The 25,967-nt window shown below is 50.1% G+C and overlaps 1 protein-coding gene across 18 annotated transcripts in view; it reads left to right on the top strand.

The window, feature by feature from the left end:
- Nucleotides 1–25,967, top strand: part of ZBTB7C (zinc finger and BTB domain containing 7C) — a 373,598-nt gene that overhangs the window by 320,392 nt on the left and 27,239 nt on the right. For 6 of the 18 annotated variants that reach the window (XM_036823635.1, XM_036823636.1, XM_036823633.1 and 3 more), the window contains one exon: nt 9,386–9,495. The exons of 6 other annotated variants lie outside the window; for them this stretch is intronic. In XM_036823635.1, coding sequence (XP_036679530.1) covers nt 9,386–9,495 — 110 coding nt within the window. Of the gene's footprint in view, nt 1–3,620; nt 3,668–9,382; nt 9,496–12,028; nt 12,177–25,967 lie in introns of those variants that run through there. 6 more of the 18 variants (XM_036823647.1, XM_036823644.1, XM_036823648.1 and 3 more) reach the window with 4 other exon arrangements.

Here is a 25,967-nt window from a genome sequence, read left to right as displayed (position 1 = left end):
AGGAGGGAAAATAAGCTCCTGATAGGGGTTGCCAAAATAAGGCTCTTTATAACCTTGTAATCAGAAGGGGCAACGGGGTTTCCTTACACTGGCACTGTTTACAATCAGGGGGACTTCAGGTACGTCTTTTCCAGGGCTCTGAAATGTATTTTGCTGCTAGATTGAATGGTAAAGCCCCATTATAACAAATTCTATTACAGAGAAGCATTCTGTTATAATAGAGAGATTTCCATGTCCCAGCAAACAGCCTGCACGGACGGGGACCTCTTGATGGGTCGGAGGCAGTGTTCTTACAGCTCCTCTCGTCTGCTCTCTGATTCCAGTGAGAAACATGTTAAGTTCTCTGGGCCTCGTCTGTGTGAGGAGGGGCGGGGTGGGTGGAGCGCGAGGGGCAGGGGGAGAGCTGATCGGAGACCGAGGTGCTTACAGACCCTCAGGATGTTAGTTCTGGAGACAAGCTTGGAAATCAATCATTTGGAGCACTGTTTTTCAAACTGTAGGTGGCAGCTTATCGTGGGTCATATGATCAGTCTAGTGGGTCGCAATCCACCAGCTTAAATATATATATATACATATATACATATATATATGTATATATATATAAATAGAATAGATTAGAAAATGTTAACATGCATCATATGTATTGAGTTGGCCAAAAAGTTCTTTCAGGTTTTTCCATAAGATGTTACAGAATAAAGTAAATATTGTTCAATCAAACTTTTCTTTCCATTTTACACACACATAGATTTAGATCCTGGACATGGAAAAAAAATGTTATAATCGGTTATAGTTGAAAAAAGTTAAAGAAACACTGGTTTTGTCCACCAATACCTACTTTTTTTTTTTTTTTTCCCAAGAAAATTGAGGTTCAGGGAGAGAAAACCACTTGTCCAAGATCACCCAACTCCTGAAATTTGAATCCAGGACATGTGGCCTGATTTCTAGGCCAGGCCTAATCCCCCAGCAGTTTTATGCATCAAATCATTTCTGTGGGGGGCAGTCAGAAGCAACCTGCATTAGTACCTGGGTGAGTCAACCTTCTGAGCGTCAGTTTTCTCATCTATAAAATGGGCCTATACCCACCCAGCAGGGTTGTGGTGAGGATAGTGAGATTACATAAAACCCATGCCCAGCCCATGGAAGGGACACAGAGTATGCTGCCTGTCTATACTTCTTTCTTTCCACATATCTGGTCATGGAACTCCCCTAACTAATACCTCTCCGCAAGCAAACATCCCAGAAGGGAGGTGAGGAACTGAGACTGTTTGCACACGTCTCCTCCTTTCTTAGCCAGATTCCAGCATTTCTTTGAGATTGCTGGTCCTCTGCTGAGGGCCTGAGTGACCCCTCCTTCCATCTTGGGTCCCTACAGATCATGAACATGATTGCTAGCAACGCAGGTGGGTTGAGAAAATTCCAACCTGCCTAACAATTTGATCACACCCGGAGATCACTGTGAAAGAGTTTTACCTGTAGTCTCACCTGCAGAGAATAATGATGGGTCAGATCCCACCTCTTGCCCCAAACATCTCATACTCTGTTGCCCTGCTAAAAGGCTCAGTGTGTTGGAATCTTCTCCAAGCAGGTGGTACAAGCGACTAGCAAATAATTATGTAGAAAACAAATGCCTTATGGAGACTGTTTTAATTTCAACTCACTCAGAATGCCCCAGAGCCCCAAACCATTGTGATGCTTTTCTTCTCTAGTATACAGACCATCACTCTCCTACAGAAATATCATGCAAGCCACATATTCACTTTATAATTTTCCTAGTCGTCACATTAAAAAAAGAAGAAGAAATAGGTGACATTAATCTTGGTGACATATTTTATTTAACCCAATGTATCCAAAATATTATCACTTCAACATGTAATTCGTATAAAAATTATTTGTAATTTATTCTCTAGCTTTGTTTTGTACTAAGTCTTCAAAACCCGGTGTATAGTTTACCCCCACGGCTCATCTTCATCTGACTAGCCGAATTTCACGTGCTCGGTAGCCACATGGGCTGGTGGCTTCCATGTTGGAAAGCTCAGGCAGAGAGTCTTCTGCACATAGTAGGAGTTAAAACATTTTGCTGAGCTGAACCTGATTATGGACACTTGTCGATTTGCAGGCAGTACACTGAGATCTGAGGAGAGGGACTGAGAGGGAGAAGGACCCTGATGGTAGTGTTGGAAAGAAATCCCTTAGAATGAGCCAAATCACAGCCTTTAAAACTGCCACAGAACTGCCTCCCTTTCAGAGGCTACGTCAGACTTTTTGGTCATGACGTGGACAGTTCCAGAGGTGCTGACCAGTCGCAGGATGGGAGGCCATGCCAAGCATCAGCAGAAGTGTGGCTGTTTAGTTGGCTTGGAGTTGAGAGCTGGCCCCCTGAGGTCTCATTTTCATTGCAGGAGAGGTTTCTACTCCCCATCTTGAATATTTGCGTCAAGAAGAACGTTAATTTTAGTTTTTGTTGTTCATGCATTTCAAGGGATTTACCCTAAGTAAAATGAGACACTCTGTAATATCTCTGGAGAGGGCTAGTTCTTGGGGGAAACTGGAATTCGGCTGCCCCTATTGACACTCTGTGTGCTCGTGTATGGAAGGACCACCTGCTGTAGGAAGGACAGCCGCCTGGGGCACCGTTTGCCTGGCAGCTGTGTCACTGTGATGAATAGGTGAACCCTGAATCATTTGGGGGCACGTGCCCCATGCCCACCCCTGATTCTGGAAGGCACTGGAGAAATCAGGAATACGAGATGAGGCCCAGGATCTTGTAGGGTTTTGTCTCCGAGGGCAAACCATCAGCATCAGAGGTGATGAAATGCTGATTGTGGGCATCAGGCTGTGGATCTGTAGAGACTGGAAGGGGAGGGTCACAGTGGACCAGGGAGATGGGAGGCTGCCTGGAACTGGGCTGGGAGATGGGGGTGCAGGGGGCCTGTAGTTTCTTACCTGCAGTTCAGGTCTTTAGCCAGTTGCTCGGGGCCGCTGGGCTTTGGTCCTCTCTGTTCCCCCAGGGGCTAGTTGAAGGGCCACTTCCTCTAAGGTGGTTTCAGTCCTCCTTTCAGCCCCACCCAACAGCCTTGACACCTCCCTTCTGCTGCCCCACTGTTCCCGGTACACATCTTTATCCTCAAATATTACCCTCGAGAGAGCGCGTTTATTTGCGCATGAGGCTGCCTGGACTTCTCAGCTGTGGCTCCTCCAGGGACAGCTGTACATCCGCCCAGGGTCTGGCTCCCAGGAAGAGTGCAATAATGCTTGATGAGAGGCTAAACAGAGGATGAGTGCATAAAAGAATGCACAAATTCCAAATTGGGGAAGAGGCAGGAAGGAGCCCTTGGGCTCGCCCACGCTCCCTGGAGTGGCTGAGGCAAAGGAGGATGGTGGGAGGAACGCGGGCTCTGTGGATTCTGATGGCTCTCACACACCTAGCTGTGTGCAGCCAAGGCAGCGACTGGCAGAGCCCACGGCAGCTTGTGTGTCGGGACAGCTCAATGCACGTCCCACGATGCCATGTCAGCCACAGCCTGCTGTCACATCTCCAATGTGACGTACACGTGTGCCCGTGTACAGAGATTACTTCAGAGCTTGAAGGGATGGTACAGAGGCCTTTCCTTCCTTTACAGATGCAGAAACTGAGTGCTGCAGAGGTAAAAGGACTTGCCAAGGCCAGGTAGGGATAGAATGGGGGGTGGAACGATACCTGGGAATTGTGAATTTCAAGCCCTTGCTCCTTCCTTTCCTGTGCATTAATTTGAGTCCTGTTTGTGGCTCCCTTCACTTACTCATGCATGTCAATACCTGAAGTGTATGGACTGTCACTGGGGTCTACAGAGGACTATAAATAAGTGTCCTCCACGGAAGGACAAGGTAAATCCCCGGCTGCACTGTCATTTACCGGCAGCACCGATGACTTCAATGGACACTCAGGCACCTGAGAGTCACACATCTGTGCCTGTTCAAGACTAGAGCTGTTGGGCACAGGACTCAGGACACTGTCCCCCGAGGTGCCTGAAGTGTTCAGGTTGACAGCACACTGGCACAGAAGCCCTTGTACTCCATGCAGGGCTGATCTGATCCGAGGCTATCACCTCGCAGCCAATGGAGACGTTGAGATGTCGCCTCAACACCACGTGGGTTCCAGAGAAACTATTAGAATATCAGTGGGCTTTGCACCTGTGTGGTGACAGCTCCCTGTTTCTGGAGGAACAGTTGTGTCATTAGGATAGCCTCACTGTGTGGCTGACAGAAGTTTCCATGGTCCTGCAGATGGTGGAGGAGGTGGAAAGGTGAGGAAGGAGCTTGCCCGTGCCCCATAACACCTGGGCATTCATCCACTGGCCCACAGACCAGGCTTTTTTGCCGGCAGAGGTGCCTTTGCTCAGTCTCCTTGGAAGTAGAACCACAGATCCCAAGCAGAAGTCCTGGGGGCTGTATCATGCCCCACAAAATAGAACCGCTTGGTACCATGAGAACCCAATGGTACAGCTGGCCTATCAGACAGGCTCGAGCCCATTGCCTTCTCCCAGAGTGAGGGCATTCCATCATGCGTATGGGCCCTGAGAGTCTCTGGCCAAGGGGTGGGCCGGCTGCCTTCTCCTTGGGCCACTGTGGTTCAGTAAGGCCCAGCCAGCTTCACCCACCCTACTCTGGGAGGTACTGAGGAGAAGTTGAACCAGTCAGGGAGGAAAAGGTTAGGAAGTGGAGTGACAGGCAACCCCCCGGTCCCACTCCGGTGGAGTTTATCTCCTCGATGGGCACATTTATTCTGACCCTTGTAGAATTGTTCCCCAAGATGCTTTGAACCTCCAAGATGGGATAATGGGCACTTCCCTTTTCAGAGTGGGTAATGCTTTAAAAAACTGGGTGTAGATGTTTGTTTTCATTCGTTCACTCCACAAATATTTGGTGCCTATCACGTGCAAGAGGCTCTGTGCTGGACACCACGGAACCTCCACAACATGGAACCCACACAACAGGCAATGAGTCTTCACTTAGATGTGGTGAACTTAGAAGTGCTTTTGACTTGGCTTCTGGCCACGCCCCACATCCTGACACATATGTGACCCCCAGCAGGGCAGATAATCTCCTCAGGTATCAGTTTCCCAATCTATAAAATTGTACTAACTGACCTTTAAGTTCATCCCAGCTCTAAAAACTCTCATTCCCTTAGCCATTCCACTCCTGGGAGAAGACCCAAAAGAAATGAAAACAGACTCAAATTCTTGTTGAACGAACACACATGTTCATATAGCACTATTCACAATAGCCAAAAGGCTGAAACCATGCAAAAGTCCATCCACAGATAAATGAATAAACAAATTGTGGCAGAGCCATACAACAGAGTATTATTCAGCCATCAAAAGGAGTGAAGTGCTAGTGCATGCTGCAAGTCAGACGAACCATGGAAACATTATGCCAAGTGAAAGAAGCCAGACAGAGCAGGTCACATATTATATGATCCCAGTTACATGAAATATCCAGAATGAGTAAATACATAGAGACCGAAGGTGGATTGGTTGTTGCCAGGATCTGGGGGAGGGGCAGGTGGGAGTAACTGCTAAATGGCTATGGGGTCTCCTTTTAGGAGGAGGAATATATTTGAGAACTAGATAGAGGTGTCAGCTGCACAATATTGCAAACGTACAAATGCCACTGAATTGTTTACTTTAAAATGGTTAGTTTTCTGTTACGTGACTTTAAACTCAATTCGCAAAAAAAAAACCCCTCTATAATTCCTAATAACCATAGCATAAGTACAGCCTGTGTCTCCTATGCCATACTCCCTGGGTATAAACTAGGGTCGCAGTGGAAGTAATAAACAATAGTATTCCGCTGGCTCTTTCTGCCACTCTGGGTTTCCTATAGCTGAGCTTTCAGCGAGTCTGGGGCTGCATTCACCACGATCCTCCGTGTGCCCAAGGTGTCTCATGACTCCTGCTCTGTGCACCTGCCAACTTGCTGTCCTCATGCTGGGGCCTGCTGCACTGATCCTGCGTGGCCGGCCTGCTGCCGCCTGTGGAGTGTGGGCCAGGGTACAGACCCAAGGTCGAGGGGGCCCTGCCCACCCGGAGGGAACACCACTAGGGGCCCGCACTATGTTCTCTGCAGAGGCGGGAAGACACACTTTCGCACCTTTGTGCTGGCACCTGTAGCATAGGCCCCTGGGGGCCTGTGTTCCCATCTCAGAGATGTTAGAGACACAGGCCCTTTAGAATGCACTCTCCCTTTAGGACTCCTTTCCTAGTGCAGAACCTGGTACATTGTATGTACTCAATAATTATTTGTTAAGTGAATGAATAAGCAGATGAGAAGGGATATTGGAATCTTGGGAGATGCACTAGAGGGCCATCTTAGCAACAGAATCCAGCTGCACCCAAATCTCCCATCACCTCCAAGCCTGAGGGAACCATTTGAGGGTCCAGATTGTGACCTTCAGCTCCATCTGCCTTAGGAAGAGTCACATTTGGTGGGCAGCTTGCTCCTTCAAACAACAGATGCTTGGCTGCCTGGTTCCCAGGCCCTCCCAGACGGGCCCTGGCCTGCTCTGATTCTGGGTGGATGCAGCTTAAGTTCAGGCTGGGTCTGCCATGTGAGCTGGGGAAGGTAGGGGATGGAAAGAGCCTGATGATGAGTCCTACCCAACCTCTTACTTCAGCACCAGGGGAGGCAGCGGGGCATCAAGCAGGGCCTGAGTGCTGGTCCTGCCTGCTGGGAGATGGTGATGGTAAGATCCAACTCCGTCAGTGAGGATGGAGGACACGGTGTGACCTAGTGCCTGGGCACTTATAGGTGCTCAGTAAACGTGGTCATTGCTGCCACAGTTAGCTCTTGTAACTTCAGCAGCTCACCTCCCACCACTTTCACACATGCCTCTGTTGCTGAAAGCAGCTGAACTCTTTGGTATCCTGTACATATGCCCTGACTGAACTTTCTCACCCCACTTCTCTGCTCGTTCATTCATTCATTCAACAACTCATCTTAAGCAGCTACTCCATGCCAGGCCTTGTACTAGGCTCGGGTTTGCTGGGTCTGTGGGTGTGCCCCACACACCCTTTCTCATTCGCCAGTTTTGTGTGTTTATTGCAGGGACCCTCAATAAGAGGAAGGAGGCTTGAAGTGGACTAGGGGCACGCCATATCAGAGTCACCAATAGGATGTTTTCAAGTACCACCCGTCTCATTCTGCTAATTGTCACCCCCATTAAGAGCAGGGAAATGGGAACAGATTTTCTGCCCTGAAATGCTCATGGGCACAAGCCCAAGAGGGCTCTGGGATGCTCCAAAGCACTTTTGGAACTTTTGTGACTTTTGACTTTGGATTTGTTCGCACCATGCTCAGCTGTGGGAGGATAGCCCTCTGCAGGTGGGCAGGCCTGACGGGTACCTGGTTAATTCAGCCACACTAAGTAGTTCAGGTCCAAAACATTTACCTCCAGGTGGGCCCGAAGTGTGACCATCTACTTTGTCTCAATTGACTGGCTAATTATCAGTTTCTCCTTTAATTATAAGTTTTGGGAACACAGCCTTCAGCAGTGGGTCCCTGGTGAGAAGGACGCAGATCTCAGGGAGTCCTAGGGAGACAAGGACTTGCATCCCCCCACTCACCGTCCAGGAGTTCCTCCCCACTCAGAGGAGATGGGTGCTAGAATCCTGGAGGATGGAGGGAGAATTCTTCAAACATTTGTTCTGGAACGAAGTTTTTCAAGGTAGCTGCCAGTGTGCATCTATAGACTCTCTTTTTTTCCTCCCCACTCTCATTTTTCTCTCCAACAGTTTTTCAGTTAGTCAGATTAAATCAAAGGCGAGACTTCAACTAAGTACTAACCTGGCTTTACCACCCAAGGTGTATATGACAGCCTGTAACCAAGAGACCAGCTGAACTCCTTTCTAGCAAAGACAATGGGGACAGTGTGGAAAAAAATGTATGAATATTGTTAAGTGAAAAAAAAGCAGATTACAAGGCAGTTTATAGTGTATATTCCCATTTTTGAAACACCAGTATGCATAAAAATACAGATATCAGAAGGTGTGAATGAGGGGGACCCCGAATAGCCGGATGAACAGTGACTTTTATTTTCTTCCTTTCCTTCTTCTGTATTTTCTAATATTTTTAGGAATGAGCCTTTATAATAAGAAAAAAACAAAAGAGGAGGACATTTTTTTCACTTTTTTCCCCTATATAATATATTATAAATTTCTTTCCATTCTGTTCCCATTGCCTTTGCTAGAAGGGACTCTCTTGATTAGAGGCTCTCAGACACACACACACACGTAGGATGCTAAGGAAAGGTACTAAGCCAGGTTAGTACTTAGTTGAAGCTTCCTCCTTGATTTAATTAGATTAACAGAAAAAGTGAGCGTGGTCAGGGCTGGGGGCCGGGGGAAAGGAGGTGTAGGCACTGCGTGCCCCTGGGCTCCTGTGGGTTCTCAGTGGAGCGGTGCATTATGGGACTCCTGGCTCTGACCTGCAAGTCCAGGGGATTCCCTGTGGAACCATCACATTGTAGGAGTCCCATCCCAAGGGCTCAGTGGATCAGTGAGGACGCAAGTCCACCAGTAATTTGAACTAGGCTCCTGCCAAGACCAGAGCCCTCACCTGCCCCTGGGGTTCTTGTGTCTCCTCTGCTTGGGAAATCAACCACTCGGGCAACCAGTATTTCCTGAGCATAGACAATGCTCTCAGCGGCCGGAGGTGCTTGTAAAGCAGGGAGCATTTGGCATTAGTGTCCTGGATAGAGAAAAACTGCTGGTGGCCCGTCCCCCAGGCTAAATCCCCACCCGCATCTGCCTTACTCTGGGCATCCAAGCACTCTCTGCTTTTCTTTCCCGGACCTTTACCACATTGAACTGTACCGAGTTTTGTGGGTTTTTTTAAATAAAGAACCCATTGCAGCTACTAGATTGTCAGTTCTTTCATTCACTCTTGGAGCCTCAGTCTCCTCGTAAGAAAATTAGGACACTAATAGTTACATTGAAGAATTGTGAAAGTTAAGTTAAATCGGGTCATGGGAGTAAAGTACCTCACAAAGTACCTGTGACACAGAAGCGGCTCATTCAGTGGAACCCTGACCCCCACCGCCCTCCTGCAGTCCTGCAGCACCCAGCCCAGGGCCTGCCTGTTGCATAGAAGGGGCTCAGTGGGCATCTGCTGGATTTGCCTGAACCTGCCCTGGGGAGGTAGGAGGAGGGGAGGGAGGGGAGAGGGAGCAAACATCCCCCTAGCACCAAGTTCTAGAGTCAGGCACTGTCTTAAGTACACGTAGATGGATTATGTGCTTAGTCTGCAGAGGACAGCTGGGGTCCCGTGCTTAGGAGCTGGGGGATTAGCCAGCCAAGCAGGTGGGGTCGCTCCAGGCACCTCTGTTTAACCTGAACACTCTCCCATTCAGATGCAGGGAGGAGAAAACCGACACTGGGAAAAAGCCCGAGGGATTTCTCTGCCTCGCCCCCAGAAGAAGCGGAAGCAAGCCTGGGATTCTTACTCCCCCAGAAGCTACAGGTGAAGCCCCCAGATCCCATCCTGGCAGTGGGGAGGTGGGACGTAGAATAGATCAACTCGGAACTGCATGATCCTAACCGATCCCAGCCAAGCCCACAGGAGGTGAAGAAGGGCCACTATTGGGCTTCCTGGAACCCTGGGCCCCAAACAAGTCCCTGGAGGTTCCAGCACGTGCCTCCTCTCCTGGGCTGGCTGTTGCCACTTCGATCTTGCTTCTGTCTTCTTGTCCAGGCACTGGGCTAGAAGCCCTTCCACACTGCCACCCCACCCCAGACAAGAATGCAAGGAGCTGCAGCTACGACCCTACAAGGGTCCCTTTTATGTCCCTTGTCACCCATAGAACCAGGTGGGCATTTGAGCGGGGAGAGAATGACAGGGTAGAAACCAAAACTCTGTTGAATGGGCTGTTTAACTGTAGCACTGTGGGTGGGAGAAACAATGCTTGAGAAAAAGCACAGAGGCTTGTATGCTGGGAACATTGTAAAACACCTTTTTTCTCTTCTCGCTCTTCTCTGTGCACTCTGAGAGATGACCTATTTTGATGCTGGCAAAGATGTGAGTTTAATTAACTAGAGGGGTCAAAGGGTCAAGGAAAATTTGAGAATTAAAAAAAAAAATGGTGTCAGTATGTTAATAACTATGTGACTCATCACAAAAACATCACTGAATGAGAAGGACTTTGGGCAGCAGGAGACCAAGGTCTCAATTCCTTTGACGAACAGGTGTCCTTGACGGAGCCATTTCCTGGCTCTACATCCCAGGCTGCAGTGCTCTGACTCCTGCTAAGAGATGCTTTGATTCTTTTTTCTATGTTGGGCCATAGAGAGCATCTTTGAGGGCAGGCTCTCAACCTTCTCTCCATTCTATCACTGGGAGGTTTGGGGGGCTGGGAAAACCGGGTCGCTGTGTCCCAGAGCAAGTTCTATCCTTACTTGAGTTCAGGATATCATGCAAACCCTCCTCTTTATACAAGGATGTCACCTCAGTGGGTGCTTATCCACACAGGGTGCTGGGATGTTCTAAGCCCCTGTGCTCTCCTGGGGGGGGGGGGGCGGTGGTCTCTGGATGCCCAGCGGTACTCATCCTTTCATATGACAGACACTCGCCCCTGAGCCAGGCCCATGTTGGAGGGCTGGAGGGCCACCAAGATAGTGGAGGTCCCTGTTCCTGAGAGCTCGCATTCCAGGGGGCAGTGTCACCAGGCTACTCACTGCAGGCTGAGCTGGGGCCCTAAGAGGCAGGGACAGGGCCTTCATCGCAGGAGCTCACGTTTCCATTGGGAACTACAGGAGATGAATTCAAGTGAAGAGAGAAAAGGGAAAACCTAGGAGAGGGGACAGAACACAATCCAGGGACAGGGTGCCGAGCAGAGAGGGAGTCCAGGCAGGGGAGAACCACCCACGCCAGCAGCAGGAGGGCCTGGCTCTTAACGAAAGTGGGTGGGAAAGCTGGGGCGGGGACCAGCTGGCCAGCCACAGCCAGACTTAGCCCTGCAAAAAGGGAATTGCAAGGTCTTGTTGGGTGGGGAGGGGAGGAGAGCCAGGGGTGGAGAGGGGAGGAAAGGCCTTCTCCCTGTTCCAATTCAGGGCCTGTTTGAATTCTCTGGTGCAACACTGCGCCTGTCCCAGCCCCAAGGACTCTTCTGTTCCCATTGTTTCCTGCACCCCACACCCCGGCCCAAGAATAAAGATAAACACCCCTTGCCCATCACCGCCTGCCCTCCCCACCCGGGTGACTCAGGCTGGTGGCCCGGGGGCAGCAGCCCTGCTTGGCCTGGCTCTGCTCAGCTGCCTCCGTCTGCTGCTGATTTGCTGCTCCCAACCAATAGCCCTTTATGTCTCTGCGACCTAAATTAGGGTGGTTTTTTTTTTTTCCTGGATTAAAAAAAAATGGTACCTTTCTCCCCCTGTGGTGTGCAGATTATTACAGTGTCTGCTTGCTTAGAGGGGACAAGAGAGAACATGAACTCGGACAAGTCCAGTCTAATTGTGATGTGCGACTGCCCGAGGTCTCCTGTCCACTCTGGCCAGTTCTGAGCCAAACCAGTTTGCCATGGCCAGACTGGGCCCGGTTTCCACAGCGTTTCCTGTCAGGAAGTTCCCCCGCCCAGTGTGCGCTGTTAAATGTATCCTTTTCATTCCTTTTCCTCTTATAAACTTCCCTTTCAGGTCATCCTGAAGGGAGAGTGGGGATGTGGCTGGGCAGGGGGAAGGGAACCCAAGGCCTCATTCCCCAAAGGGAGGAGGCCAGCAGGGCGCTGGCCAGGGTCAAACACCTGGGGTCCCAGCCCCAGGACGAAGCATAGGGTGACTTCCTCCTCTGCAGGGGTGCGCTGCCTCACCCCCCAAATAAGGCTGTTAGGTGCCCCCTCTCCTCCCTTCCCCCCAGGGGAGGTGGTTACCAGTGAAGTGGGATTTGAGGAGTCATGGGAAGAGTACCCCATTCTAAAAATACCTCCCTCCTTCTCCCATCCTAAAAATACCTCTGCCACAAACTTCCCACGGAGAGTGAAATTCTACCTTTCCCATTTCAGTCTTCGCTTGTTTGCTTGTTGCAAGCGCCCCGAGGAGGAATTAATAAGGCTTGGCCAGCTCGCCCCCTGCATCCAGCTACTGAGTGTGGGAAACTGGCGGCCGCCCTTCAGGAGTGGCACGTGAGAAGGCTGCACATCCCTAGGAGAGGTGAGCTGGAGTTGGGCGCCAAAGGCAAACCTGGCCAACTGGGGTGATTGTCCAGGGACTGGCTGGGGAGGAGGAAGGATGGGGACGTCAGGGGAGAGGTAACTTCTCCTGACCCTGTGCTGCAGGCTTCATATATCATCTCACTTAACCCTTGGATCCATTTTGTAACATGAGTACTTTTTTCCCTGTTTTGGGTATTCTTACCCATTTTACAGATGAGGGACTTGAAATTCAGAGAAGCAAAGGGTCATGTGAGCTCACACAGCTGGGACTAGAAATTATAAGTGTCTAATTCCAAAGATCAAATGCCTTCCTCATACCCCAGCCTGCCTCTAAGGGACGTCCATGCTTCATTCATTCATTCATCATAAAATACATGTAACATAAAATTCCATTTAAGTGTATTATTCAGTGACATCAAGTACATTCACTTGTGTGCAGCTGTTACCACTATTCATCTCCAGAACTTTTTTATTACCCCAAACTGCAACTCCGTAACCATTAAACAATAGCTCCCATTCTCCTCCCCTCAGCCCCTGGCAGCCACCTTTCTGCTTTCTGTCTCTATGAATTTGTCTATTTCAAGTAGCTCACATAAGTAAAATCATACAATATTTGTTCTTTTGTGACTGACTTATTTCACTTAGCATAATATTTTCAAGGTTCATTCATGATGAAGCATGTTTCAAAACGTCATTCCTTTTTAAGGTTTCTGTGTGGATATACTACATTTTATTTATCCAGTCACCTGTTGATGGATTTTGGATTGTTTCCACCTCTTGGCTATTGTGAATAATGCTGTTGTGAACATGGATGTAAAAATATCTGTCTGAGTCCTTGTTTTTAATTCTTTTGGGTATATACCCAGAAGTGGGATTGCTGATCATATGACAATTCTGTGTTTAATTTTTTGAGGAACTGCTGTACTGTTTTCCATAGCAGCTGCAGCATTTTACATTCCAGTCAGCAATGCACAAGCATTCCAATTTCTCCACATTCTCACCAACACTTTCTTGTTTTTTGATAGTAGCCAGCCTAATGGGTATGAGGTAATATTTCTTTGTGGTTTTGATTTGCATTTCCCTAATAATTAGTGTTATTGATCATCTTTTCATGTGCTTATTGGTCATTTGAATATCCTTGGAGAAATGTCTAGTCAAGTCTTTTGCCCATTTTGGGGGGGGTTGGGTTGTTTGCAGGTGCTGTTTTTTTTTTTTTTTTTGGTTGTTGTTGAGTCATCCATGCATCGTTACTCAAAATTATAGATAATCAGGAATTTTTCAGAGAATCTAAAGTCATCATTTATGTTCATAACAAGAAACCCTGGGTTAGCTGCAGTGCTTTCTGGATCTGCTAAACAGTACATGCAGTGCTTTTGTGTAAAGTGTGTTTTATTGCATTTCAAATATCTTAAAATCCATAGTTCTTATGAAATTTTCATTCATGAATCGTGCATGTACATTACCATGTACCAGGTACTGTGCTGCAGGCATTAAAGGAATATGACATGATCCCTGCCCTTAAGGATCTAGAGCCTGCTGGGGAGAAGCAGTTACAACACAAAATGGCATGTGCACATCTTCTGAACCAGAAATCTCGGTGTATAATCTGATGGGAAAATTTTGGTGCATGAGGCTGGGCTATGAGACAAGCTGGGAAAGGGGAGAACGTAGGCTCAGAAGGAAGAAAAGGAAAGGATCAGCACAGAAACATCAGGAAAGATGAGGGTCGGGGAGTGGGGTGTGGTTTCTGGTCTCTAGACCTCTCTTCTCGTGCAGAAGCTTCCACGATCGCATGTTTGCATCCCTCCCTCCATCATGTGCAGATGCCTGTCCCCTTTTGTAGCTGCTCTGGGCTTCTAGTCTGCTGCAGACTTTTAAGGGAGCAATGGGACGTAGGGATGCAAAGTAGGACTCAGGGGGGAATCTCTGACCTCTTGGTGCTGTTTCGGGGGGGATTTCCCTTCTGCAGCAGAACACTGCATGGGAAGAGGTGTGGCCCCGTGCTGGGATAGGGCAGGTTCTTCCCAGCTTTGCTGGGCTCCTGGCCAGCATCCACTGGGATCTGTGGCCTTCCTCCTCCTCTTCCTCCTGCTACCTCTGCCTTGACCAGCAAGGTAGCACCAATTCTCTTCCCAGGTGGCGCCATCCAGTGACAGTGTCTTCGTGACTTTCACAGCTGGAGGCCAGGTACCAGTCTGCAGTCAGGGGTTTGTCGTACCAGGTCCTGGTGGAGATAATTCTAGAACCAAGCAGGCAGGGCCAACTTTGTTAACTTCCAGGATGCCAGGGCCTAAAAGTATTCCGTCCCTCACTCACTAGACTGGAAACTCGCTGTGGACTTTCGTTCCCTGCTATATGCCTCCTAATGCCTGGCACATCGTACATGTTTAACATGTACTTGTTGAGTGGGTGAAGGAATGAGTCCCTCTCTGCCTCTTGACATTGCCTTGAAGTCACACAGACCTGGGTGTGGGTCCTGGCTCTGCCACGTGCCTTGGGTAAGTGAACTCATCTCTGAGAGCCTCAGTTGCCTCCCCTGTGAAATGGGGCAGTGATTCTAGGAGCCTCATCCAGAGCCTGACGTTATCACTTCCCTCTTCTTCTCCCCCAGGGGCCAGACCTGACTCTCCTGAAGCACTTTCCCAACCACTAACTCCCTAAGCCTTTTATCACATTTTTTTTTTCTAATCTCCCACCTTGGCTCAAATCCCACCCCTCCTTCTTGCCTTCCTCAGGGACAGTCAACTCCCTTTTTTTGCTCCACTCACAGGGCGGTGGCGAGGCCTTTGGTTAAGAGCACAGGCCTGGAATTGGAAGGACTGGGTTCCAAGATAACCCACGTACAGCTCAAAGCCTTGCTCCTGATAATAGAGGCTCCCAGGAGATGGGGGGCGGGGTGTGAGAGAGGTTGGAGCAGCCCGACCTGCTTTCTTGGGCCTCCGTTGACCACAAAGCGGGCATTTCTACAGCACGTGCCGTGAGCTCTCCCAGCTGCCTGCCGTGTGCCGGCCCCGGGTAGACCCTGGAGGGTGGCCTGCTTACACAGTCTGGGGATGACACGGGGGCAAGGTGGGTGAGCCACCTGGAGGGTGCTGTGGCAGCTCCCTGTCATCCCATCAGGTGCAGTGGCAGGGGTGGGATGGGGGAGAAGAGTCAGGGAGGACCTGTCACGGGGAGCGGGTACAAGCTGGGCCCTGGAGAATGGCTCAGAGCTGACCGGACAAGGAAGCGAAGGGCCTTTTCAGATTGCAGCAGGGAGAACAGTAACGGGGAGGGGCATGCCACCCACGGAAACACCTGGACAGGTGAGCCCAGTGGTGAGGAGACAGTGTGTTCATTTTTTCTATCAGTGAAGCAACAACAACGTGTGAGCCCTTGTCTGCGCCAGGCCCTGCACTGGGTGGGGATACAAAGGCGGGTGGGGCACTGTGAGTGCCTCCGGGAACGTGGTGACCTCGTGGTGGGTGCTGCATGCCCTTGGGGGAGGAGGGCAGGATGCAGAGCTTGTCCCCTCCTCAAACACAGTGCCCTGCTGGTCTCTCCCGCTGCGATGTCCTTGGCCTCCACCTGAGAGGGAGCTGGGTTCTCCAGCCCCAAAACTCAGACCTCAGAGTAGATTGCTAAAGTGAAGAGGGCCCTGAGAGGCGATCCATGCCCAGAGATCTCAAATTTTAGAGAGCAGCTAGTTAAATCTAAAGATGCCAAGAGCCCACCCGAGAGGCTCTGCGTCCTCGGTGGAGCCAGGGAATATGCAGTTTTAATAAGCTTCAAAGTGACTCTACCTTGGTTCTCAGCCTTGGCTGCACATGGGGAGGCCCTGGGGAGTTTATAAAACACCGATGCCCAGGCCCCATCCTTGGAGAGCCTGGTTCAACTGGTCTGAGGTTGGGGTCTGGACATGGGTGGTTTTAAGAGCTCCTGCAATAGTGTGACGTGCAGCCTGGGTTAATACCCACAGGACTCATGTTTGAGGACTGCTAACTCATCCAACTACCTTGCATTTGTCAGAGTTCTCCAGAGAAGCAGAACCAATAGTGTGTGCGTGTGTGTGTGTGTGTGTGCGTGTGTGTGTACATACAGAGAGCAAGAGGGGGAGATTTATTTTAAGGAATTGGCTCATGTCATGGTGAGAGCTGGCAAGCTCAAAATCTGCAGGATAGGCCAGGAGGCTGGAGACCCAGGACAGAGCTGATGTTGCAGTTCTGGTCTGAAGGCGGTCTGAAGGCAGAATTCCCTCCTCCTCTGGGGATCCCAGTCTCTTCTCTCTTAGGGTCTTCAACTGATTGGATGATTCCCACACATATTATGGAAGGTGATCCGCTTTATTCAAAATCTACTGATGTAAATGTTAATCTCATCTAAAAAGGACTTTGCAGATCCATCTAGAGTGGTGTTTGAACAAATATCTGGAAACTGTAGCCTAGACAAGTTGACACACCTCAACTTAACCATCACACGCCTCATTTTGCAAATAAGGGAACTAAGACCCAGAGAAATAGAATAACTCATCCAGGGCCCCATACCTGGTTCTTCCTGGTTTATCTGTCATACACTCATAGATTGTAAAATCATAAAAGACCGTAAAGTTAGTCCGACTCGTTCACTTACAGGGGAAGCTATGAGTCAAGGGGGCTGACCACCCTTTCCGGGTCACGCGTTTTGGCAGAGAGAGGAGCCGGGTCTTAAACCCAAGGGTTCTAATGTCCAGGGGCTGTTCCTTCCTCTCCTCCCAATGACAACGTAGTGAGATCTCAAAGAGAAGGACGTTTCTCTGCTCATGTGGACGCGCCCTGCCTCTCTCCCCAGCCCTCAGCCCGCAGACTTACTCTTCAAGATCTTGGAAACAGGGCAGGGGACGCTGTGCATTGATGCCACCTCTCAGTAGAGGGGAGGGATGGGAGGCCTCCCAGTGGTTGCCAACTCCCTGCATGTATCCTCGGGCCCCGCTGGTATCTATAATTTTGTGGCTGCTTCATGTGTGCTTGGGTTTGCACACTTAATGCCATCATCCAAAGAGACGGTCTCCGCACGCCCGCCTCTTGTTCAGCATTAAATACGGCTTGTGCGATAGAATTTAATTTCGGTCAAAGTCCAGTTATAGCGGCTGATCTTGTTAGTAGCACACCTCCCCCACCCCTGCCCCCCAAGGGCTTCAGAGCACAATGGGGTGTGCGGACCCTCTGAAATATGCATGTGATGTTGGCCAGAGATTGTGATCCAAACGGAGTCTGGATGAAGCAGGCTGTGGGCAGACGGAGGACTCCAGAGACAGGGCCGAAAACCAGGGCTGGCGGAGCCAAGGTTGGCACTGGGCCAGGCCCCAGGGACACCCTGTAATAATCGTGGGGCCTCAGAAGGTGTGTGGCATTGAAGCCAAAGGTTCAGCTGGCCAGGATACGATGCCTGGCTGGCAGATGCAGGAGAGAGCAGACGTCACCTGCCGGAGACAGGAGATCTCCAAAGGCAGGGCTGCCTCACACAGGAAGCTTCCATGCTGGGGCTAGATCCAGGCACTGGTTGCAGAGAAAGGGAGGGGACAGGGGACGGAGCTGGCAAGTCCTGGTGCTGAGCTAACTCTAAGGGTGAGGGGTGCATTAGAAGGTGGGTTGTCCCACCCTGCCCTCCTCATCTGATGACAGAACTCAGGTGTCCTCAAACAGGAACACTTCTCCGGGCAGGAAGCTGTGTGGTGTGATAGGAGGAAGCCCCAGGCTGGGGGTCCGGGGACCCAGGCCAGGCCACAGCTACCTGTGTGACCTCGGGGAGACTAGCTCGAGTTGGAGCCAGGGCAGGAGATCAGGCCTCCAGGCTCCTATCCCAGAGGGCTCTGTCCTGTGTTCCAGAGCTTTCCAATCAGTAGCCTAGATACTGACTCCTCAGCCCCCCTGTCAGCTGAGCAGGCAGCAACCTCTCAAGAGCCCTCCTACTCCTGTGTTCCATAAAAATAGTATTTCTCTATGGATCCCAGGACTGAAAAATTGGGAAAGCACAGCTCCATACCAGCGTTCCCTTCCGGGGTTCCTTCCGGGGTCACACCAGTTCTGCAGGATATTAAAGGTGTTTAGCAGAGCAGAAAGTTTGAACAGGTTTGGGAGATGCAGAGTTATACAAAGTTAAACAGGTTTTGTTCATATGGGCTTTCTCAGAGGGGCGTGTGTGTGTATGTGTAGCATCTATTGTGAATCTTGAACAGGGCTCTGGTGTTCAGGTTCCCAAACATATTTGTGTCATCTTTGAAGTTCGTAGTTGCAAAAAGAGACACGAACCACCGCTGCTGCTAGCTGTCACTCACTAGAGATTCAAAGTCCTGGCAGCAGTGTCCAGGCCGGGCCTGGGTTAAGTGCCCATGAGCCTGTTGCCAGGGGTGGGAGTAAAGGGAGGCCCCTCTTCCCCAGCGGGAAGTCAGATCCTGCTTCCCACCAAGGCTTTCACAATGGGGGCCTCTCCCAGACCAAAAAGACATGTCAGATCTTGGCAACTGACATCTTTGAACAGGGAGTCCTTTTCTCGGATGGGGGCTGCAGGATTATGAGGCACCCACCGTGGGCTGTGCCGCTCTCTAAAGTAAGCCGTCCCTGCCCTTTCCCTCTCGAGCTCCTGCTGCCATTCATTCCGCCCTCCCGGAGAGCACCCCCCTTCAGTCCCCCTTCCTCTGGCGGTTTCCACCACTGTCCTTCCCCTTCCCACACCTCGCATGGCCAGTGGTGTAGACAGTAGGCCCGAGGCCCGAGGGGCAGGTGCCCTGGATCTTCCAAGGGGGCAAGCGGTTGCCCTCAGGATCTCAGATGTACTTCTCTCAGGCTAATCCAGAAATCCTTGAAAACTTCGGTGCGGGATAAAAATGGCTTTGGTTGTTCCCACCAACGGAGTTCCTCATTAAAACCTCCCCTGGTGGGAATCGCCAGTGGAGGGAATGGCAAGCTGGGTAGCATCATTTCAGTCTGGGAGAAGAGAGGTGCACTGGGGTGTTGAGAGCTTAGGGAGGTGCCCTCCAATTACCCCATCCAGCAGCCGTCCACGTAGGGGGCCAGCCCTGCTCCTGCTTCCCAGCGGACTGGAGCCACCTCCTCATCCTTCGTGGCCATGTTGCTCAAATTTCCAAGATAACTGTCCAACCTTGTGTTGACGGTGACTCGGAAAGACCTGCTGAAGAGGACTGGATTGCCAGAGATAAATATCACTATTGTCACCGTCCTTATTAGTGAACATTTAAGAACCTGCCACTCACAAGTTACCATGAAAGTTCTGGGTTAGGTACAAAAAAATAGCTTGACATGATTGTACTCTGGAGGCTCTTACCTTCCAGTCCTATAGGCTATAGTTTTCTCAAAGTCTGCAAAAAGAAGGCATTAAACCAGGTAGACTCCACAGCCCCATGTAACTCTAAATCCATCTCTGCCTGGTGGGCATTCATCGAAACCTGGAGCACAGCTGGCCACAGCAGTCGGCCGTTTCTTTATTTATATGACCCATGTTGCAGCCTCTCCCTCTTTCTCTCCTTTCTCCACACTTCCCTTATCCCTGCATCCCTTGGCCCCCTTTCCTCCCTGTCTCGATTTCATTAACTTGCCTCCCTCCCTTCTTCCCGTCTCCATCATGTCTGTCTCCTGCACCTCTGCCCCTCGCTGCCCTTTCGGAGCCCAGAGGCAGAGGGCTGTTCCCTCATACATAAAGCAGAAAGGCGCCAGGGTTGAGCAATCCACAGGGACGACAGGAATTCTTTCTCCGCACTGACGGGCAGGGCAGCACCTCAAGGGTGTGGGCTGGGGCCATAAGCCCTGCACTGTGTGTCTAGTGAAGCTGGGTCACATAATCATGGAAGGCAGCGGAGGCGGGAGGTTAACACAGGAAGGTAGAGATAGTCTAGACGGCCAGCCATCCCACTCTGCCCAGGCCCAGGGCATTCCCAGAATGTGGGACTTTCAATGCTTAAACCAGGAAAGTCCTGGGAAAACCAAGATGAGTTGGTCTCACCTTGGGCTTTGGGTGATGGGAAGAAGGGAGGGTAAACTTTGGGTGAGAATGGTATATTATAATCCTTTACGGGGTGCTGGCAGACAGAGTCACCACAGTAGAGAGCAGAGCAGGGGAGGCAAAACGACGGTGCCCTGTGGACACTGTGGTTCCCCGTGCCCAAATGAGCACCCTGGCGTCGCTAAGAGTGCAAGCTGCATTTTCTACCTAGGAAGACAAATCTTTTTCCCTCTCTGGGCGTCAGCATCCTCAGGTATAAAAGATCCCATCCAGCCCTGACATCCTAGGAGCCTTCTTCAGATGTATGCAGACCAAATTCCCAGCTCCTTCCACCCATATCCCAGTTGTCGGCTGTTGGATGCTCTCAAATGGAGCCCCTAGAATGGAGCAGACCACTGACTCACTGCACGTCCTGGGACGTGTGACTTTACCACTCCTGACTCAGTCTCCTTCTAGGAAAATGGGGGTAGAAATAACCAGCTCACAGGGTTATTGTCAGGATTAAATGAGGTAATACACCTATAAGAGCCCACGCATGACCTGGAAACTAGTAGGTGCTCAGGAAGTAGTGCATGAAATTAAAACTGCTCCAATGTGTCTGACTCGCTCAGAGCTCAGTGGATCTGGGAGTGGGGTGCGGTGTGATGTTCAGACATCGTGGACCAGAGTAGAACCCAGTGTGATGGATGGTCCCAGCTCACCCAGCTCCTCCTGGGAGAGGAGGGGAGGGAACTGCTCTCCTCTCCTCTCTCAGGAATCGAACCTCTACAAAAGCACTGACCAGACGCTCCCCTCACCTCTCAAACTGTGAATACTCAGGAACAAAAATGGGTCTCTCACAATGGCTGTGTTCATTATGTTTTGAGGTTATAGCAATTGTGAAGGACTATTGGGCTGAAGGCTCTTAGGGGAAATGCTTTTGAATCCCAATGCATAAATTGTTTAATCAGAAGAAATAAGCCTCTCCTATTTTTTCCCTTGGGAGACTTAACTCTTGCACATTTTCTGGTTTAGCATTTTGCTCTCCTTGGCTGCATGTAAGCACAGGTGCACAGCGTGTGGCCGGGGCAGCACTGCTAGAAGGGCAAAGCATAACCAGCATTTGCTGCTTACTGAGCGCTGTGTTATTCTCTGTTACTTGTGCTCCCTGGTCATTTCCTCCTCAGGAAAATCAAGGTGATACTGACCACTTCAAGATAACCAGGCCCACGCGTGCTCAGTGAGTCACTCAACAAACATGTCACATGCCTGCTGGTGTGAAGCTCCGTGCTCCATCCTATGTTGGGTACGGAAGAAAGAAACTTACAAGTTACTGTCACGAAGTTTACGTTCCAGCCCAGGGGGCCTGATCCTTTTGAAGATGAGGATCCTTTTTGAAGCTCAAAACATTTCATGAACCTCTGCCTGGCTATACCTGGCTTGTATGATTCAATAATGTTTTTATGTGCCTTTGTGTTGAATCTGTCACAATCCCATCTGCTCACACTTGAAAACTAGCCATACGTGTGTGTGTGAGAATTGTTTGCTCAGCATACTAATGGAGTCGGGGGTTCTTATGTGTCTGAAGACCCTCTGCCCTCATCTCCAAGAGCCTGAGGAGCTTAATGAGTGTTCAGGACTATTGGAGGCTCAGACTACTGGAGCAGGCGAGAGCATCCCTGACAAAGGAAAGGAGGAGGCCACAAGCTCCCAGGTGGGAAGGCACCAGCTGTGGCCCTCAGTTGCAGACCATGGTGAATGTTGGGGCAAAGAAAAAAAAGAAGGAATGACACTTCCTGGGGGATATAAATAACCTAACTTTTGTCTCATCCGACTGTTGTCTGTTTTAGGAAGGCTTCATCACTACCCATCTTTCCGATGAGCTTTGCATCGGGATACTCATCATCCTTTTACAATTTTAATAACTGAAGCTTTGTAAATTGCCTGTAGCCATTTCCAAGGTGTCCTGCCCTCCTCCCTGCATGGACAATCCCTTGGCCTGTAGAGATCAGAGCCGGGTCACACTCCTGGCCCTACCTCTGTCCCATCCCGCCCCAGCCCCTAACACCACGGCTGCTCGGTCACCACCTTTCAGGCACCTGGGATTGGACTGGAACACGCTTCTGTCCACTCCTGGCAGCCCCTCTCACCCCAGGGGTTATGGGAATTCCTGACACTCCAGTGCTCATCCCGCAGCACCCACTGTGGTCTGTCTACCCCTGTCCTGACCCCCACCCTTGGCACCTCACATCCCAGAGTTACTTCTCCCTCCTCTCCCACAGGTTGATCACAATCACACCCACTTTCCAGTTACATCTCTATGTGGTGAGGGCTGGGAGAGAGGGAAGGAAATGAACATGGAGGGCAGGCACCTAATTCAGGAAAGCTTCCTGGAGGAGGTGATGCCTGGGTCAAGTCTTAAAGGATGAGCAAGAGTTAGCCCACTAAATGTGGGCTAGGATGAGGACGTTGGCAGGAAGGCAGCCTTCAGCAGAGGGGACAGAAGAGCAAGGCCGAGGTGGTGGGAGCTGGGCATGCTGGTAACACCCTCCAGTCGTTGGAGGCAGGCAGGCGGACAAGGTAGGCAGGACCCATGTGGAGGAGCCCAGCATGCGTGCTGGGAGTCGGTGGTGAGAAGAGATTCACTTCTGAACAAGCGGCAGCAGGAACGGAGGGGAGGGCACAGGTAACCAAGATGGTGCAGGGACAACGCGTTGACGTCTGGAGCAGAGGAGCGAGAGAGAGGGCGGTGCAGTCCCAGCCGAGGTTGGGACCAGGACACTAGCAGTGGCAGAAGCAGAGGATGGACTCCCGGGTCCCTGTTCAGTAGGCTCTGACTTTTCCTTCTTCTGATGACTGTAGCTTATTTGTTTGTTTCTTCCCCCTTCTGCTTCCCCCGCTGGCACAGACTCCCCAGAAAAGCTAAAAATGCATCTCATCTGATCCACATCAGAGGGTGGATGAGCCGGGGCTTTATTACACGCTGGTTAAAGCGGTCTTGTGGGAGAGGATGGGCTACGTTATAATTGTATCTTTGGTCACCTCCACCCACCCGGCCAAAAACCTGGTGGAGCTGCCTCTGCTTAGACACCGTTTTACAGAAGGACTCCCCTCCGCCCTTCAGCTTTTTTGGATTAGTCTTGAAGGCTCAGCCAGCTGGCTTGGGAAAGAGATGGGAGGAGGGAGGGAGGGGAGGAAGGGTCGTGTCCTCCCACCCGCTGCCTGTAGGGAGAATAGCCTGGGTGGGTTTGCAGATGTGTCTCTGGGGATGCGCAGGCAGCTCTGGAGAGGCTGGGTGTGGGGTGGAGCTGTTTTAGGAGCAGAAAGTTTTAAAAACTTTCTGCAGCAGCAGAAAGGTGATCACCTTGGGAGCAGCACCTCCCTCGGCAGTATTTCTCTTTATGATTCTTAAACTTCTACACTGTTCTTTGGGCTTAAGCATACCATCTATTTAGAATTGAGCATCAGAAGGTGGGGGCTGTCACTCCGCCTTTGAAAGAAACATTTTTGGAAACGAGCCAGCATTCAGTGTCATTAGTAAGAAGTAACAGCCCTTTCCAGGGCTTCCTCCCCCTCCATCCCTCTGGGAGACCCCTGGGGGTGAATCACAGCTGTGACTCACCGTGGAACACTTGGGAATGTTCACAAGGGAGTGCTCCGGTGTGAGGGCGAGCTGTAGGTCTTAGGTGGTGGGTTTGCAGGTATTCTGTGTGAGTTGTTTGCATGCTTTTAAGGCTACTAGTCAAGAGGAAACATCGTGTATTCATGTGCTGTAGCCTTTCAGTTACACACTCACCTTCTCTTCACAAACAGGAGGCCAGAAAATGATTGTGGATCTCACCCTCTGTTCCCAGCCCCCCATTAGGCATGATGGGAGATGTAGGGGAATTATAAACCACACATGTTTCTTGTTTCATTGGGGAAACAAGATTATACATGTGAAAAGCCAGGCAAGACAGTAAATGGGCAAGGGCCAAGGGATAATATCCTAACTCCTGAAAGGGGGTGAGAGGAATGTGCATTAGTCAGCTATTGCTGTATAACAAAAATGCCCCCAAACTTTAGCTGCTTAAAACAACACTAAACATTTATTATCCTCATGATTTTTATACCCAGAAATTCAGGAGCAGCTTAGCTGGGGAGTTCTGGCTCAGGGTTTCCCATGAGTTTATAGTCAGGATGTTGACTGACTGGGGTCGTCTTAAGCTTGATTAGGACTAAAAGACATGCTTCCAAGATGGCTCACTCAGTAGCTAGCAACTTGGTGCTGGTTGTTGGTGAGGTCTCAGTTCCTGCCCATTTGGACCTCTCCATAGGCTGCTTCCATATCTCCCAACATGATAAGAGGTTTCTCCCACAGCATGAGTACCCAGAGAAAGCAAGGCAAAAGTGGCAATGTCTCTTATCACCTAGCTTTGGCAGTCTCACACCATCACTTCCCTGGCCACACAGACCAACCCTGATACAACGTGGGAAGGAATTCACAAAGTGTGAATACCAGGAAGTGAAGATCTCTGGGGGCCATCCTGGAACCTGGCTGACACTGATGAAACATCACCTTGGGTTAGAGGGGGAGGGTGTTAGGGAAGAAGTGAGACTGGAGCTCCGTCTCTTCCTCTTCGGTCTCTTTGAGAGAGGTGGGCCTGGAGGTGTGACCGCTTAAAGCAACAGGCACAAGGCTGAAATGAGCATGGTGTGTTTGGAGGGCAGTGCACAAGCCAGCTTTAAAGAGAGATTCCTGGTCGGAGAGCACTGGGAAATAAGGTCAAGACCAGACTATGGAGGACTGTGATGGGCAGACTGGAATGGTGGGATCCCCTAAAGGGAGTCATCAAAATTCTGTAGTAAAGAAATGACTAGATCCAGGTGGGGAGGCTCAGCCTCTTACAATCTGGGTGCCGTGAATGGGTCGCTTTAATCCTTTAGGGCTCAGTAGCCACATCTGTAAAATGGGCGTAACTAATGAGTTAATGCATGTGAAATAGGTGTTGACTAGAAAGCAGTAAGGTTTTGATTATCAGGAAGATCATCATTTGCAGCCAGACCCTCCCAGGGTTCTTGAAGTTCAGATGGTGCCAAAACAACCTTCTGGCTTCTTCTCTTCCCTGTGTTCTCTGTTGCTATATGATAAATGTTGGACTAACCAATGGCCTCCTGAGGCTGAAATCATGGACCCTTCCACTACTGGAGACTCCAGCTCCCATGCCTAGCCTGCCTTTCTAGCCACAGGAATATTACTATGTCATAGGCAGGTTCTGGTCAGACCATGGGCCACCCCTAATATCCTACAGTTGTATCCTGCAGGACTTGATGGTTCTCATCCAGTTCTCATCTGATCCTCACAACCACCTAGGAGATAGCCCAGTGTCGTTAACTCCATTTTACAGACAGAAAAGCTGAGATAGAGTTGCTGAAAGGCCCCAGAACAAATCAGCAGTGATCAGACATTACAGTAAATCCCAAAGAGTTTGGGAGTTTTGTGAAAGAGGGGAGAGAATTCAAATCACTCAACATTTTTAATAGTAATGGCTTTAAAATTCAAATATCACCGAAGAGTGCATATAGAAAAATAAATTACCTTCTACCCCTCACTGGCAGCTCTCCAACACCATCTCGGAAAGAACCAGTACCCAGTTTTTAGTGTATCTTTCCTAAGTTAGCCTTTGCATCTACCAAAAAATATGTGCATGTGGTCATCTTTTTCTTTCCAAACATGGTAACAAACCACTCTCTATGTAACATGCTTTGCAGTTGAATCTTAGAGCTATTCTCCATATATCCGTATACAGATATGCCTCATTCTTTTTAATGGTTGCATAGTACTCCATGGTGTACC

This window comes from Balaenoptera musculus, chromosome 14 (assembly GCF_009873245.2).
Source record: "Balaenoptera musculus isolate JJ_BM4_2016_0621 chromosome 14, mBalMus1.pri.v3, whole genome shotgun sequence".
Lineage (NCBI taxonomy): Eukaryota > Metazoa > Chordata > Mammalia > Artiodactyla > Balaenopteridae > Balaenoptera > Balaenoptera musculus.
This window is presented reverse-complemented; position numbering and strand designations above follow the sequence as displayed.